This window comes from Oncorhynchus mykiss, chromosome 5 (genome assembly GCF_057628025.1).
Source record: "Oncorhynchus mykiss isolate SJ-2025 chromosome 5, ASM5762802v1, whole genome shotgun sequence".
Classification (NCBI taxonomy): Eukaryota; Metazoa; Chordata; class Actinopteri; order Salmoniformes; family Salmonidae; genus Oncorhynchus; species Oncorhynchus mykiss.
The window spans coordinates 73,302,131-73,319,444 of record NC_143026.1 but is presented as its reverse complement, the minus strand read 5'-3'; the positions used below and the strand labels follow the sequence as shown (position 1 = coordinate 73,319,444).

Here is a 17,314-nt window from a genome sequence, read left to right as displayed (position 1 = left end):
AGTATGGTTCCCAATCAGAGACAACAAAAGACAGCTGTCCCTGATTGAGAACCATACCCGGCCAAAACAAAGAAATACAAAAACATAGAAAAAGGAATATAGAATGCCCACCCAAATCACACCCTGACCAAACCAGGGCGTGACAGGTATGCATGTCGTATAAATCAAATGATACAAACCCCCAAATAATCCATTTTAATTCCAGGTTGAAAGGTAACAAAATAGGAAAAATGCCAAGGAGGTAAATACTTTCGCAAGCCACTGTACCACACCTACTCGGGCCTTATTGCTTAAATATACCATGGATGTCAGCCAATCAGCATTCAGGGCTCGACCACCCAGTTTATGTTGCATAATCACCTTCCTATGTAGAAACCATGGGCATTAAAAACAAAAAACAACGTTTCATTGAGAAGTAGGCATTGGTCGGAAATTCACATGAGCATCACAATGCCTACTCCACTCATGCTCTACCAAGTTTTTCGAGCACACAGCTTTGATCGACTACAGTAGCTAGGTTGGTCTTTTGTGCGTCAAACAATGTGTATGCAGGTTGCTTCGAATTCAAACCTTCTCAAACAGCCTAATTCATACTCTTAGAGGAGGTGCTCCCACAATAATGTGATTTGTACCACATACAAGTTAAAGTATTGGATTCTTCACACACCACACTAATCCCATTACACTGACCTCTCAAGCTTTTTAAAAATTATATCAAAACAAGTCTTGCTTTTATACAGGTGAGTGTGTGTGCGTATGTGTGTGTGTGTGTGTGTGTGTGTGTGTGTGTGTGTGTGTGTGTGTGTGTGTGTGTGTGTGTGTGTGTGTGTGTGTGTGTGTGTGTGTGTGTGTGTGAAAAACTGCAGCTTCATTTATTGAAAGTGTATATTGCCATACAGTTTTCAGGATATTAGTGTTGGAGAAGTAGAAAACAAATGTTCTCTTAATGAGTTTATTAACATCACTGCAGTAAAAATATGCTTTCATGGATTTGTCACCACCTGTAACAGTAAGCTCCCTGGCTGTCAGTATCAGTTTCATTTCTTCCTTCCTCTTTGTTTGTGCATGTGCAAGTCATGCCAGTTTGCAGGCGGGCCAAAGAGAAGAGTATAAAGTGTAGTGCGTGGGCGGGCGGGAGGGAGGGAGGGAGAATTGTAGTGTAGTTCGTGGGTGGAAGGGAGAATTCCCGGGTTCCCTACGTTCTCTCCTCCAGTCTCTATGACCATGCTGTCTGGCTGGGGGACGGCCCAAAACCATGTTGCTGGGGGCCGGACTCGGGATCCCTGCCTTATCCCCGTGTGTGGGAGAAATTGGTTATAAATATAGAGCTCCCTCGATCAATAAGGAACACAGTCAAAACTGCCAGTCAGACAAATAGACACACAACTCACACATAACATAATGGTGATACAGGTAGACTCACAGGTAAACTTACAGATGGAAAAACAGAGAGACAGACAGATGGAAGCCCTTGTGTTCATTCCAGGGCCCCCCTCATCTACAGCCATCCGCCCCTGGTCCAGGTGTGTAGCAGTGATGGGGCTTGTGATCATGGTTCTATTCGTGGGGTTATTGTGTTTCTGCATTGGGTTCTACATCCAGAGAGTCACACAGGTAAGGACCAGTGTACGTGTGTGTATATGTATGTGTATATGTGTGTACAACCTTTACAAAGTCTAATCTCTCTCTCTCTTTATCTCATTCTCTCTCTCTGCCTCTTTAGGGAACTGGACAATCACATTGCACAGAGAAATTCAAGCAGAACTTCAAACTTCAAGGTGAATGTTTCTGTCTTTATTCTTCTACGGTCTTTAGATCACACAGTAATCTCAACCTCAGTATTTATGTACATCCTTTATGCAAGTGTATGTTAACAGTCTCTCAATGCAATAAAAAGAAGTAGTCACAGCAATAGACGCAATGTTCTGGTTATGACAAGAACAACTGAGTATCCAATACACATGGACACTTATTCCAATATGAATTTGCACTGTGAGGATCAAAAGGCCTTGAATCAGAGCTGATCATTATCTTTCCTAGTGTGCAGCTTGGTAAATGTAAGTGTATTTCCTCTGTCTGCAGAGGGCAGAAAGTCAGAAGAAAAACCAGACGAAGTACAGTACGACATCTTCACCGCACCGAAGGACGCCATCTATTTTATCCATGGCCAGGTGAACAGAGCAGACGGCAAGGGGAAAGTCTACCTGTTTTGGAAACACATTAGCAGGCATAATTTCAACACCATCAACGGAACCTGCCCTGAGGTCACCTTCGCTACTGAGGTCAAGTTAATCAAAGGTGATCAAGTCTACCTCGTCTTCAACGAGGGCAAACCCAACCTGAAAAGGAGCACTTTCACAGTCTACGAGCTTGTCGAGCAGTGACCAGACTGAAAAGCATACAGTCTAGAAGTGTTGAGCCACACTGTAAGATAGCATTAAATATTTCATTCCACAAGTTATCTGTAGTGCTCAATGAATGACATTCCATGAGAGCAACACCTGTGAACAAATGTTGAACTCCTTTATACTGCGGCTGTATAGACTAGTACAGTACAGTACAGTTTACATCTGGATGAAAGTTATGACCCTTGTTATAACACATAAGCTGGGTCAGGTGGTTAGTGTGCTGTCTATACCAGTGTTTCCCAACTCCAGTCCTCGAGTACCCCCAACAGCACACATTTTGTTGTAGCCCCGGACAAGCAACCCGGATTCAACTTGTCAACTTATCAAGCCCTCAATGAGTTGAATCAGGTGAGTTTGTCCAGGGCAACAACAATAATATGTACTGTTGTGGGTTCTCGAGGAGTTGGGAAACTGAAACCCAATGTCTACGTCCAATATAAACAGTGAAACTCAGTAGAGTGAGATCCAGTCCTCAAAAGTTTGTTAAAATTGTAACGTTTGCTTGAAAGTACCAGGCAGTAAAGTATGCTGGTACATTACATGCATAGTTTTTCATTTTTCTGTCAATAGATGTAACATCTCCTGTTCGTGGACAGGTATAGAGGCAACTGATTGTTTTCTATAATATTTAGTTTGTAAGATGCATTGATCAACCATAAAGTTACAAAGATATTGAATGTAATAAAGAGATGGTGGAAAAGGATTGTATGTCAATATGTTGTGTATAAGATGATCATTTTAACCCAGTGCTTTTCCTGTCAAAGGGAATGTTCCGAATATTTCCAATGCTATTAAGATCAAATGTAATCAAATTGAATGTAATCAAATATTTTGTGAATAAGATGGTTATTTTTGTATCTAATATTTCCATTGCCTTCAAGATCAAATAAATTATTTAATATGAAAACTCTGCACAGCCTCACATCAAATACCCTGTCATCAGTACTGAGTTTTCACGTTTTCCATGGCCCTGGTCTTTCTGTCAGCCAAAGGCCGGGTGTGTGTTCTGTGATACTTTGTCCTGAGACAATTGCATAACTGTCTGTTTCACTGCAGGGGCGGTTCAGAAAGTGAAAGTTCAAATGCAGCAGGGATGTGATGCAATGTGTGTGTGTCGTCATCATTGTCATGAAGCAATGTTTCATTGCTGGCTACACATGGCTGCCTGCCCAGGGCCTGACGTGTGCCACACCTATGCAAGGTCTAAGCAGCCAAGCCTTCACAAAAACTACACTCTATTTTTATAGTACAGCCATTTAACCAGTGACATGATGATGGAACACCAGGCTGATTGTTTATCAGCTTTGTACTGTAATGAGTGGGTGTCTAGGACAGTACGCACACTCATTCATTCGTTGTAGTGATACTACTATATAAACAACCCTTTATAGTTGTCAGTCAGGTAAAGGCAAGTGTTTGGCAATCAGGGCAGGCAGGGCAGGTCAGGTCAGGGAGTGATAATAATAGCTGCTGTGATTTTCTCACTAGATGAAAGAAAAGTCTTGTTCGCTACACTTAGAATCTAAATTAGAAGGAACAGATATAGAATTATTAAGCTCTGTGGGATGACAGCAGGGGAAGTACAGAGACTGAACTGCGCGTTCCCTCATGATAATAAAATCTTTCTTGAAAGTCGACACTAGACTCTATCCAGGTGCGATCCACAATATAAAATGAGTATTTGACAGGTAACTTCCACAAAGCTGTGAACGATCTGAGAGACAAGGCAAGAAGGGCATTCTATGCCATCAAAAGGAACATAAATTTCAACATACCAATTATGCCCTTTATGGTTGTGAGGTCTGGGGTCCGCTCATCAACCAAGACTTCACAAAATGGGACAAACACCAAATTGAGACGCAGAATTTTGCAAAAATATCCTCCGTGTACAACGTAGAACACCAAATAATGCATGCAGAGCAGAATAAGGCCGATACCCACTAATTATCAAAATCCAGAAAAGAGCCGTTAAGTTCTATAACCACCTAAAAGGAAGCGATTCCCAAACCTTCCATAACAAAGCCATCACCTACAGAGAGATGAACCTGGAGAAGAGTCCCCTAAGCAAGCTGGTCCTGGGGCTCTGTTCACAAACACAAACACACCCTACAGAGCCCCAGGACAGCAGCACAATTAGACCCAACCAAATCATGAGAAAACAAAAAGATAATTACTTGACACATCGGAAAGAATTAACAAAAAAACAGAGCAAACTAGAATGCTATTTGGCCCTACACAGAGTGTACACAGCGGCAGAATACCTGACCACTGTGACTGACCCAAAATTAAGGAAAGCTATGACTATGTACAGACTCAGTGAGCATAGCCTTGCTATTGAGAAAGGCCGCCGTAGGCAGACATGGCTCTCAAGAGAAGACAGGCTATGTGCTCACTGTCCACAAAATGAGGTGGAAACTGAGCTGCACTTCCTAACCTCCTGCCCAATGTATGACCATATTAGAGAGACATATTTCCCTCAGATTACACAGATCCACAAAGAATTCAAAAACAAATCCAATTTTGATAAACTCCCATATCTACTGGGTGAAATTCCACAGTGTGCCATCACAGCAGCAAGATTTGTGACCTGTTGCCACGAGAAAAGGGCAACCAGTGAAGAACAAACACCATTGTAAATACAACCCATATTTATGCTTATTTATTTTATCTTGTGTCCTTTAACCATTTGTACATTGTTAAAACACTGTATATACAGTGCCTTGCGAAAGTATTCGGCCCCCTTGAACTTTGCGACCTTTTGCCACATTTCAGGCTTCAAACATAAAGATATAAAACTGTATTTTTTTGTGAAGAATCAACAACAAGTGGGACACAATCATGAAGTGGAACGACATTTATTGGATATTTCAAACTTTTTTAACAAATCCAAAACTGAAAAATTGGGCGTGCAAAATTATTCAGCCCCCTTAAGTTAATACTTTGTAGCGCCACCTTTTGCTGCGATTACAGCTGTAAGTCGCTTGGGGTATGTCTCTATCAGTTTTGCACATCGAGAGACTGACATTTTTTCCCATTCCTCCTTGCAAAACAGCTCGAGCTCAGTGAGGCTGGATGGAGAGCATTTGTGAACAGCAGTTTTCAGTTCTTTCCACAGATTCTCGATTGGATTCAGGTCTGGACTTTGACTTGGCCATTCTAACACCTGGATATGTTTATTTTTGAACCATTCCATTGTAGATTTTGCTTTATGTTTTGGATCATTGTCTTGTTGGAAGACAAATCTCCGTCCCAGTCTCAGGTCTTTTGCAGACTCCATCAGGTTTTCTTCCAGAATGGTCCTGTATTTGGCTCCATCCATCTTCCCATCAATTTTAACCATCTTCCCTGTCCCTGCTGAAGAAAAGCAGGCCCAAACCATGATGCTGCCACCACCATGTTTGACAGTGGGGATGGTGTGTTCAGGGTGATGAGCTGTGTTGCTTTTACGCCAAACATAACGTCTTGCATTGTTGCCAAAAAGTTCAATTTTGGTTTCATCTGACCAGAGCACCTTCTTCCACATGTTTGGTGTGTCTCCCAGGTGGCTTGTGGCAAACTTTAAACTACACTTTTTATGGATATCTTTAAGAAATGGCTTTCTTCTTGCCACTCTTCCATAAAGGCCAGATTTGTGCAATATACGACTGATTGTTGTCCTATGGACAGAGTCTCCCACCTCAGCTGTAGATCTCTGCAGTTCATCCAGAGTGATCATGGGCCTCTTGGCTGCATCTCTGATCAGTCTTCTCCTTGTATGAGCTGAAAGTTTAGAGGGACGGCCAGGTCTTGGTAGATTTGCAGTGGTCTGACACTCCTTCCGTTTCAATATTATCGCTTGCACAGTGCTCCTTGGGATGTTTAAAGCTTGGGAAATCTTTTTGTATCCAAATCCGGCTTTAAACTTCTTCACAACAGTATCTCGGACCTGCCTGGTGTGTTCCTTGTTCTTCATGATGCTCTCTGCGCTTTTAACGGACCTCTGAGACTATCACAGTGCAGGTGCATTTATACGGAGACTTGATTACACACAGGTGGATTGTATTTATCATCATTAGTCATTTAGGTCAACATTGGATCATTCAGAGATCCTCACTGAACTTCTGGAGAGAGTTTGCTGCACTGAAAGTAAAGGGGCTGAATAATTTTGCACGCCCAATTTTTCAGTTTTTGATTTGTTAAAAAAGTTTGAAATATCCAATAAATGTCGTTCCACTTCATGATTGTGTCCCACTTGTTAATTCTTCACAAAAAATACAGTTTTATATCTTTATGTTTGAAGCCTGAAATGTGGCAAAAGGTCGCAAAGTTCAAGGGGGCCGAATACTTTCGCAAGGCACGGTATATAATATGACATTTGTAATGTCTTTATTGTTTTGAAACTTCTGTATGTGTAATGTTTACTGTTAATTTTTATTGTTTATTTCACTTTATATATTCACTTTATATATTATCTACCTCACTTGCTTTGGCAATGTTAACACATGTTTCCCATGCCAATAAAGCCCTTGAATTGAATTGAGAAGGGAGGGAGATGTTTCAGCTCAGTCATTTATAGTGACGTGAGTTTTATCTGTTTTTCTTGTTCTTGGGAAAGAAAAAAAAAGAAAAAATGTAAGGGTTTGCTGTAATCCTGGAAATGCAGGTTTGTCACTCAAGAATATTCGCATGTAAGGTGATATACTTATTGAGCCATGAAAGAGGAGGACATCACAAAAAAAGTTCTGAGATCTGGGACTCATCTGAAAACGATATATGTTGAAGACATTCACAAGCCCTTAATTATTCATATTATAGGTTCTGGTCTTCTTTTTCAATTACTTTGATTTTTTCCCACCACTTTTTCAGAATAATGGAATAACGTAAACTCTTTATGGTAAAAACAAATAAGTACAGATGCCTTAGAGCATGTTTTAAGCCCTTGGGAGATTTATTGCTGGTTTGTCTTGTTCTATATCAATACGAAAACCTAAATTGTATTGATTAAAATGTAGGTTTACTGACTTTGGGTGTCAGAGACCAGAAAGACATATGAGTTTACTCATCCAGAGCTAAGCTTTAGCAATGTCTCTAGTTCTCCATAGGATATAGCCTTGTTATTGTGTTACTTTGTATTCGTTTTTTTACTTTAGTTTACTGAGTAAATATTTTCTTAACTCTATTTCTTGAGCTGTATTGTTGGTTAAGGGCTCGTAAGTAAGCATTTCATAGTAAGGTCTACAACTGTTGTATTCTGCACATGTGACAAATAACATTTGATTTGATTTGATACAGTGTATACAGTATGTCGTTTTAGGGAACTATCACTTTAACAAATGTGTGATGAACATGAATTAATATATTTGATGATGTGATTAGAAAGAAGGAAGGGTATTCTCTTTATTTCATCATAACATGTCTGTTATTTTCTATTAAAATGTAAATAATTCTGTGCCAGATGAAACCTTATGGTTGAACCCAGATGGACATTTCAGAGCCATAAGGTTCTATCTGTGATTGCACCCCCTTAAAAAAACTGATTTACAAATGTCTTAGGATTTTGATACTCCTTCCTCTTTGTTTGTGCATGTGCCAGTCATGTGCCAGTTTGTAGGCGGGCCAAAGAGAAGAGTATAAAGTGTAGTGCGTGGGCGGGCGGGAGGGAGGGAGGGAGAATTATAGCGTAGTTTGTGGGCGATAGGGAGAATTCCCGGGTTCCCTCTGTTCTCTCCTCTAGTCTCTATGACCATGCTGTCTGGCTGGCTGGGGGCCGGCCCAAACCCATGCCCCTGGTGTACTGGAGTCCGGACTCGGGATCCCTGGCTTATCCCTGTGTGTGGGAGAAATTGGTCACAAATATGGAGCTCCCTTTATCAATAAGGAACACAGTCAAAACTGCCAGTCAGACAAACAGACACACAACTCACACACAACATAATAGATATACAGGTAGACTAACAGGTAAACTTACAGATGGACGAACAGACAGACAGATGGAAGCCCTTGTGTTCATTCCAGGGCCCCCCTCACCTACAGCCATCCGTCCCTGGTCCAGGTGTGTAACAGTGATGGGGCTTGTAATCATGGTTTTATTCATGGGGTTGTCATGTTTCTGCATTGGGTTCTACACCCAGAGAGTCACACAGGTAAGGACCAGTGTATGTGTGTGTATTTGTAAATGTGTGTACAACTTTTACAATGTCTCTCTCTCTCTCTTTATCTCGTTCTCTCTATCTGACTCTTTAAGGAACTGGACAATCACATTGCACAGAGAAATTCAAGCAGAACTTCAAACTTCAAGGTGAATGTTTCTGTCTTTATTCTTCTACGGTCTTTAGATCACACAGTAATCTCAACCTCAGTATTTATGTACATCCTTTATGCAAGTGTATGTTAACAGTCTCTCAATGCAATAAAAATAAGTAGTCACAGCAATAGACGCAATGTTCTGGTTATGACAAGAACAACTGAGTATCCAATACACATGGACACTTATTCCAATATGAATTTGCACTATGAGGATAAAAAAAATTAAGAGGCCTTGAATCAGAGCAGGTCCTTAACTTTCCCAGTGTCCAGCTTGGTAAATGTAAGTGTATTTCCTCTGTCTATTTCCTCTGAGGGAAGAAGTTGGTCAAAGGTGATGAAGTTTACCTCATCTTCAACGAGGGCAAACCCAACCTGAAAGAGAGCACTTTCACAGTCTACGAGCTTGTCGAGCAGTGACCGGACTGAAAAGCGTACAGTCTAGAAGTGTTGAGCCACACTGTAAGATAGCATTAAAGATTTCATTCCACAAGTTATCTGTAGTGCTCAATGAATGACATTCCATGAGAGCAACACCTGTGAACAAATGTTTAACTCCTTTATACTGCGGCTGTATAGACTAGTACAGTACAGTACAGTTTACATCTGGATGAAAGTTATGACCCTTGTTATAACACATAAGCTGGGTCAGGTGGTTAGTGTGCTGTCTATACCAGTGTTTCCCAACTCCAGTCCTCGAGTACCCCCAACAGCACACATTTTGTTGTAGCCCCGGACAAGCAACCCGGATTCAACGTGTCAACTTATCAAGCCCTCAATGAGTTGAATCAGGTGAGTTTGTCCAGGGCAACAACAATAATATGTACTGTTGTGGGTTCTCGAGGAGTTGGGAAACTGAAACCCAATGTCTACGTCCAATATAAACAGTGAAACTCAGTAGAGTGAGATCCAGTCCTCAAAAGTTTGTTAAAATTGTAACGTTTGCTTGAAAGTACCAGGCAGTAAAGTATGCTGGTACATTACATGCATAGTTTTTCATTTTTCTGTCAATAGATGTAGCATCTCCTGTTCGTGGACAGGTATAGAGGCAACTGATTGTTTTCTATAATATTTAGTTTGTAAGATGCATTGATCAACCATAAAGTTACAAAGATATTGAATGTAATAAAGAGATGGTGGAAAAGGATTGTATGTCAATATGTTGTGTATAAGATGATCATTTTAACCCAGTGCTTTTCCTGTCAAAGGGAATGTTCCGAATATTTCCAATGCTCTTAAGATCAAATGTAATCAAATTGAATGTAATCAAATATTTTGTGAATAAGATGGTTATTTTTGTATCTAATATTTCCATTGCCTTCAAGATCAAATAAATTATTTAATATGAAAACTCTGCACAGCCTCACATCAAATACCCTGTCATCAGTACTGAGTTTTCACGTTTTCCATGGCCCTGGTCTTTCTGTCAGCCAAAGGCCGGGTGTTTGTTCTGTGATACTTTGTCCTGAGACAATTGCATAACTGTCTGTTTCACTGCAGGGGCGGTTCAGAAAGTGAAAGTTCAAATGCAGCAGGGATGTGATGCAATGTGTGTGTGTCGTCATCATTGTCATGAAGCAATGTTTCATTGCTGGCTACACATGGCTGCCTGCCCAGGGCCTGACGTGTGCCACACCTATGCAAGGTCTAAGCAGCCAAGCCTTCACAAAAACTACACTCTATTTTTATAGTACAGCCATTTAACCAGTGACATGATGATGGAACACCAGGCTGATTGTTTATCAGCTTTGTACTGTAATGAGTGGGTGTCTAGGACAGTACGCACACTCATTCATTCGTTGTAGTGATACTACTATATAAACAACCCTTTATAGTTGTCAGTCAGGTAAAGGCAAGTGTTTGGCAATCAGGGCAGGCAGGGCAGGTCAGGTCAGGGAGTGATAATAATAGCTGCTGTGATTTTCTCACTAGATGAAAGAAAAGTCTTGTTCGCTACACTTAGAATCTAAATTAGAAGGAACAGATATAGAATTATTAAGCTCTGTGGGATGACAGCAGGGGAAGTACAGAGACTGAACTGCGCGTTCCCTCATGATAATAAAATCTTTCTTGAAAGTCGACACTAGACTCTATCCAGGTGCGATCCACAATATAAAATGATTATTTGGCTGTCCCCATAGGATAATCCTTTTGATTCCAACTAGAACCGTTTTGGGGTCCATGTAGAACCCTTTTCACAGAGAATTCTACAAGGAATCCAAAAAGTTTCTACCTGGAACCTAAAAGGGTTCTCCTATGGGGACAGACAAAGAACCCTTTTGAAACCCTTTTTCTAAGACCGTAGCGTGTCAAGCTGTCTAACCTTAGCACGACACTGGAGCATTAACTATTAGCATAGATACAGTTCCTTCGGAAAGTAATCAGGCCCCTTGACTTTTTCCACATTTTGTTACGTTACAGCATTACTCTAAAATGCATGTAAATAAATAAAAAATAATCAGCAATCTACACACAATACCCCATAATGACAAAGTGAAAACAAGTTTGTAGAATAAAAAAAAATCAGAAATACCTTATGTACGTAAGTATTCAGACCCTAAGCTAAGAGATTCTAAATTGAGCTCAGGTGCATCCTGTTTCCATTGATCATCCTTGAGATGTTTCTACAACATGATTGTAGTCCACCTGTAGTAAATTCAATTGATTGGACATTTAGAAAGGCACACACCTGTCTATATAAGATCCCACAGTTGACAGTGAATGTCAGAGCAAAAACAAAGCCATGAGGTTGAAGGAATTGTCCGTAAAGCTCTTAGACAGCATTGAAGTTCCCCAAGAACACAGTGGCCTCCATCATTCTTAAATGGAAGAAGTTTGGAAACGCAAGGACTCTTCCTAGTGCTGGCCATCCGGCCAAGCTGAGCAATCCGGGGAGAAGGGCCTTGGTCAGGGAGGAGACCAAGACCATGATGATCACTCTGACAGAGCTCTAGAGTTCCTCTGTGGAGATGGGGGAACTTTCCAGAAGGACAACCATCTCTGCAGCACTCCACCAGTCAGGCCTTTATGGTAGAGTGGCCAGACAGAAGGCACATGACAGCCCACTTGGAGACTGCCAAAAGGCACCAAAGACTCTCAAGACCATGAGGAACAAGATTCTCTGGTCTGATGAAAGCAAAATGTAACTATTTGGCCTGAATACCAAGTGTCACGTCTGGAGGAAACCAGGCACCATCCCTACGGTGAAGCATGGTGGTGGTAGCATCATGCTGTGGGGTTGTTTTTCAGCGGTATGGACTGGGAAAATCGTCAGGAACGAGGTAAAAATAAACGAAGCAAAGTACAAAGAGATCCTTGTTGAAAACCTGCTCCAGAGCGCACAGGTCCTCAGACTGGGGTGAAGATTCACCGTCCAACAGGAGAACGACCCTAAGCACACAGCCAAGACAACGCAGGAGTGGCTTCGGGACAAGTCTCTGAATGTCCTTGAGTGGCCCAGGCAGAGCACAGACTTGAACCCAATCGAACATCTCTGGATAGACCTGAAAATAGCTGTGTAGCGACACTCCCATCCAACCTGACAGAGCTTGGGGAGATCTGCAGAGAAGAAAGGGAGAAACTCCCCAAATACAGGTGTGCCAAGAATAATCTATGCTGTAATCACTGAAAAGGTGTTTCAACAAGTAAAGAGTCTGAATACTTATGTAAATGTCATATTTCAGTTTTTTAAATTTATTATAAATTAGCAAAAATTTCGAAAGACCTGTTTTTGCATTGTCATCATGAGTTATTGTGTGTAGATTGACGAGATAAATAATCTATTTAATACATTTTAGAATAAGGCTGTAACGTAACAAAATGTGGAAAAAGTAAAGTTGTCTGAATACTTTCCGAAGGCACTGTTTATATATAGATATTAGCAATGGAGGCCATTGTTACCTTAATATCTGCCTGGCTCAAAACTTTTGTAGCTTGTGTGTTTCACTCTTTTCTCTTCAACGATTTAAGTAAACACCTGAATTCAAAGGAGGTGAACAATTTTCAAATGTTGCAATGTTCCAGAAAAATAATCTGGCTTGATGTTGTAATGACCATGGTGAGGCCTATGCATGAAACTAGCAAGCCCATAGATGGTTTTGGTGGGGAAGTGTTATGCATGCTGTAGATTACAGTAGGAGGGGTAACGTAGGAGAGAGAGAAGTGAGGGAGAGGTTTCAGCTCAGTCAATTATTGTGACGTGAGTTTTCTCTGTTTTTCTTGTTCTTGGGAATATTTTTTGTGTGTTTTTTTATGGGTTTGCTGTAATTCTGGAAATGCAGGTTTGTCACTCAAGAATCATTGTATGTAGTAAGGTGATATACTTATTGAGCCATGAAAGAGGAGGACATTACAAAAAAAGTTCTGAGATCTGGGACTCATCTCAAAACGGTATATGTTGAAGACATTCACAAGCCCTTAATTATTCATATTATAGGTTCTGGTCTTCTTTTTCAATTACTTAGATTTTTTTCCCACCACTTTTTCAGAATAATGGAATAACGTAAACTCTTTATGGTAAAAACAAATAAGTACAGATGCCTTTGAGCATGTTTTAAGCCCTTGGGAGATTTATTGCTGTTTTTGTCTTGTTCTATATCAATACGAAAACCTACATTTTATTGATTAAAATGTAGGTTTACTGACTTTGGGTGTCAGAGACCAGAAAGACATGTCAGTTTACTCATCCAGAGCTAAGCTTTAGCAATGTTTCTAGTTCTCCATAGGATATAGCCTTATTGAGCTCAGGTGATAGAAATTTGGTTAAAATGGATTTAAGTTTCCTTGCATTAAAGCCCCCGGCTAATAGGAGCATCGCCTCTGGGTGAGCGTTTTCTTGTTTGCTTTGGCCGAATACAGCTCATTCAATGCTGTCTTAGTGCCAGCCTCAGTCTGTGGTGGTATGTAAACAGCTATGAAAAATACAGATGAAAACTCTCTAGGTGGATACTGTGGTCTACAGCTTATCATGAGATACTCTACCTCAGGCGAGCAATAGCTCGATACTTCCTTAGATATTGTGCACCAGCTGTTATTTTCAAAAATAACGTTGTCCGCCGCCCCTTGTCTTACCAGATGCCGCTTTTCTGTCCTGCCGGTACAGCGTATAACCAGCCAGCTGTATGTTGATAGTGTCATCATTCAGCCACGACTCCGTGAAGCATAAGATATTATAGTTTTGAATGTCCCGCTGGTAGTTTAATCTTCCGTGCAGGTCATCGATTTTATTCTCCAAAGATTGCACGTTTGCTAGCAGAATGGAAGGAAGTGGAGGTTTATTCGATCACCTATGAATTCTCAGAAGGCAGCCCGCCCTCTGGCCCCTTTCTCTCCGCCTCCTCTTCACACAAATCACGGGGATCTGAGCCTTTTCCCGAGAAAGTAGTATATCAATCATGTCGCGCTCGTCAGACTCGTTAAAGGAAAAACAGGATTCTGCAAGTCCGTGGTGAGTAATCGCAGTCCTGATATCCAAAAGTTATTTTCGGTCATAAGAGATGGTAGCGGTAACATTATGTACAAAATAAGTTACAAAATAAGTTACAAACAATGCAAATAAACGAACAAAAAAACACAATCGGTTGGGGACACGTAAAACGTCAGCCTTCTTCTCCGGCGCCATTTCATCATAGAAATGTATGGAATGTTGTGTGTGCTGATTTTGCACGTGCAAGCCAAGTGCCACCATTACGATCATTGTCAAAGCTGTACAATAGCATGTTGGTAAAAAGGCAATTAGATCAGGATAAACGAGCAGGATCAAAACTGTTTGCAAATATCTTTGATACAGAGGTTATCAGCAACTTCTGGGGTAACTAGCTAGCTTTAGCCACTACTGTGGGTAATCATTATTGTGGTTAACTTCACATAGGTGGGTTCGATCACCATTAATCAAATAAGAACTGTCTTATAAATTAGGGGCATTTTAGATGACTATAGCTACTGAAACAGATTATGTCGTTTTGCTATGTTTTTGGGGAAGAACATTGTTTGCATCCATCAGCTAGCTAGCTTTTTTACGATCAGCGCTGTCCAGAGCTCGGGGAAGTGTGTCTGCGCACGTGCAGCAGCAGCATGGGCGCCAGACAAAACTTTACCACCATCATAGCATACGTATCGGTGAATCATTGTGACATGAAATACGAGTGATAGTGCAATCAATGTGTAAAAACTACGTCAAAAATTTATAAATGTGTTAAATTATTATGTGACATGCAGTCATATTCAAGTCCTGATTGGTCAACAAGATTATTTGACTAGTCAAATAGTGTTATTTTACATATCAGATAGTGTTCTTTGATGTATATCTTTTTTGACACGCGAAGACCCAAACGGTGTTCCATAGGCTTGAGATAAAGATACAAAATAAAATACAAAATAGAAATAGTGACACTGGGAATGAATACACAGTGAATAACGAATTACAATAACTACTAAAAGTAACATGAGAATAACATGGCTGTTTTAGCAGCAAAGCAGGGACCAACACCACATTAATGCCCATGATTTTGGAATGAGATGCTCGACGAGCAGGTGTACACATACTTTTGGTCATGTAGTGTACATTAGTTCATATGGGCAGAATATTGTATACATAGCCTACAGAAATTGGTTAAGTTATAATTGTGTTCATATGGGAAGGATGTTGGAGCCTAGACCTATGGAAATGTGTTAATATGGACTGAATATTGTATATAAATTAGTTCATATGTTTATATAAAGGCTGAAAGCTAAAAACAGACTATACTATATCTGTATAGTTTCTACAATGTATTCTCGTTTTAAAGAATGTATTTTTGTTTTATCTAGTTTTTACGCCATCTATTAACACCAATCATTCACTATGAAACATTTATTTATCAACAAAAAAGTTTAGGCCGAAAACATTTACTTCAAATAAACATTTTTACACCATCCATTAACACCAACCATTAACTATAAAACATTTATTTATTATCCAAAAAGTTTAGGCCTACAACATTTACTTAAAATAAAAAAAATGACACCATCCATTAACACCAATCATTCACTATAAAACATGTATCATCAAAAATAAGTAAGCCTAAAACATTTATTTCAAATTAAAAAAGTAAAAAAATAAGAGTAGACTAAATGACAATGCAGTGCCATTGTCACGCCCTGGCCTTAGTTATCTTTGTTTTCTTTATTATTTAGGTTAGGTCAGGGTGTGACATGGGGGATTTCTGTGTTTTGGCTGGCCTAGGGGTTTTGTATGTTTATGGGGTGTTTTCTAGTCTAGGTGTTTATGTAAGTCTATGGTTGCCTAGATTGGTTCTCAATTAGAGGCAGGTGTTTATCGTTGGCTCTGATTGGGAACCATATTTAGGCAGCCATGTTCTTTGGGTATTTTGTGGGTGATTGTTTCCTGTGTCTGTGCGCCACGGGATTGTTTTGTTGCCAGTTCACGGTGTTAGTTTGTATTTGTGGTCATGTTGAGTTTTCTTATTAAATAACATGGACACCTACCACGCTGCATATTGGTCCGATCCTTGCTACACCTCCTCTTCAGAGGAAGAGGAGGAAATCTGTCGTGACAGCCATGAAAAAAAACTTTACAAACAAATCCTCCAATGTGCTTTTTGTTCTAGTCTCATACGGATTTTGGAGTCATTGAAAGGGTAGAAATGGATGTGTCACGAAGAAGTGTCCAAGTAGACTAGGTGCTCATTTCTCTCAGATGGATTTTGGACTATTCAAAACTTCAACTTGAAAGTGTAGGCAAATCTCTTCAGGTAAGTCTCCGGCCATTGAGTGGTGTACTTCTCAACCAGTGACTTCAGATCCTTCTGTTGCTTGTGGTAGCGGGGTCGTTGCCATGGCGGTGGAGCACCAGCAAGTCACTGCTCCATTCTCATTTTACCTCTGCTGCTGTCGTTGCAATGCCTCAATGAAATTCCAAATGGTGGGGTGGGTAGTTTTGCACGCCCAATTTTTCAGTTTTTGATTTGTTAAAAAGGTTTGAAATATCCAATAAATGTCGTTCCACTTCATGATTGTGTCCCACTTGTTGTTGATTCTTCACAAAAAAATACAGTTTTATATCTTTATGTTTGAAGCCTGAAATGTGGCAAAAGGTCGCAAAGTTCAAGGGGGCCGAATACTTTCGCAAGGCACTGTAGTTCATTTCCCCCCACATTCTGATGTTCCCAGAATCTATGTTAACCAAGGGGTTTTGCAAATGTAACCTTAGTAGGGTAGAGAGAGGAAAAAGGGGGGAAGAGGTATTTATGACTGTCATAAACCAACCACCCAGGCCAATGTCATGACAATATGAACAACTTGTAATTAAATTGCTGCACTATCGAATCAATCCATCCAACCCATTTATTCAGATCTGGCAGTTTAAAGAGGATCATTCCAAAGGTAATTCATTGGGCCTAGTTGCTGCTACCAGCTCTCACAGTCTCATGTCAGAATTAGACGTTCATCCATTTTTCTCAAACGTTCCAACCGTCAAATCTAAGTGTTTATGGTTAAGTATATGCATTAACTCCACATTTTTAAGGTAAGTGTCAAGTTCAGGCATTAATCCCAAATTCTTAAGGTTAGCCATTAACTCTGAATGGTTAAGGTAAGGGTTAAGGTTTGGGATATGTTTAAAACAA

The 17,314-nt window shown here is 40.3% G+C and overlaps 1 protein-coding gene across 1 annotated transcript; it reads left to right on the top strand.

The window, feature by feature from the left end:
* Window positions 1-1,309: 1,309 nt before the first annotated feature.
* Window positions 1,310-3,315, top strand: LOC149983571 (uncharacterized). Its single transcript, XM_090235836.1, has 3 exons — window positions 1,310-1,614; window positions 1,724-1,778; window positions 2,083-3,315. Exons 1-3 carry the CDS (start codon window positions 1,402-1,404, stop codon window positions 2,382-2,384), a joined length of 570 nt encoding a protein of 189 aa, XP_090091962.1. The 5' UTR covers window positions 1,310-1,401; the 3' UTR covers window positions 2,385-3,315.
* Window positions 3,316-17,314: the final 13,999 nt, after the last annotated feature.

What these genes read in the sequence shown, in the direction of transcription:
- LOC149983571 (XM_090235836.1), top strand. Translation starts at nt 1,402, where the DNA reads ATGGTGATACAGGTAGACTCACAGGTAAACTTACAGATGGAAAAACAG. An exon ending in ACATCCAGAGAGTCACACAG is followed by an intron (nt 1,615 to 1,723) that starts GTAAGGACCAGT and finishes CTGCCTCTTTAG; the next exon opens with GGAACTGGACAATCACATTG. An exon ending in GCAGAACTTCAAACTTCAAG is followed by an intron (nt 1,779 to 2,082) that starts GTGAATGTTTCT and finishes CTCTGTCTGCAG; the next exon opens with AGGGCAGAAAGTCAGAAGAA.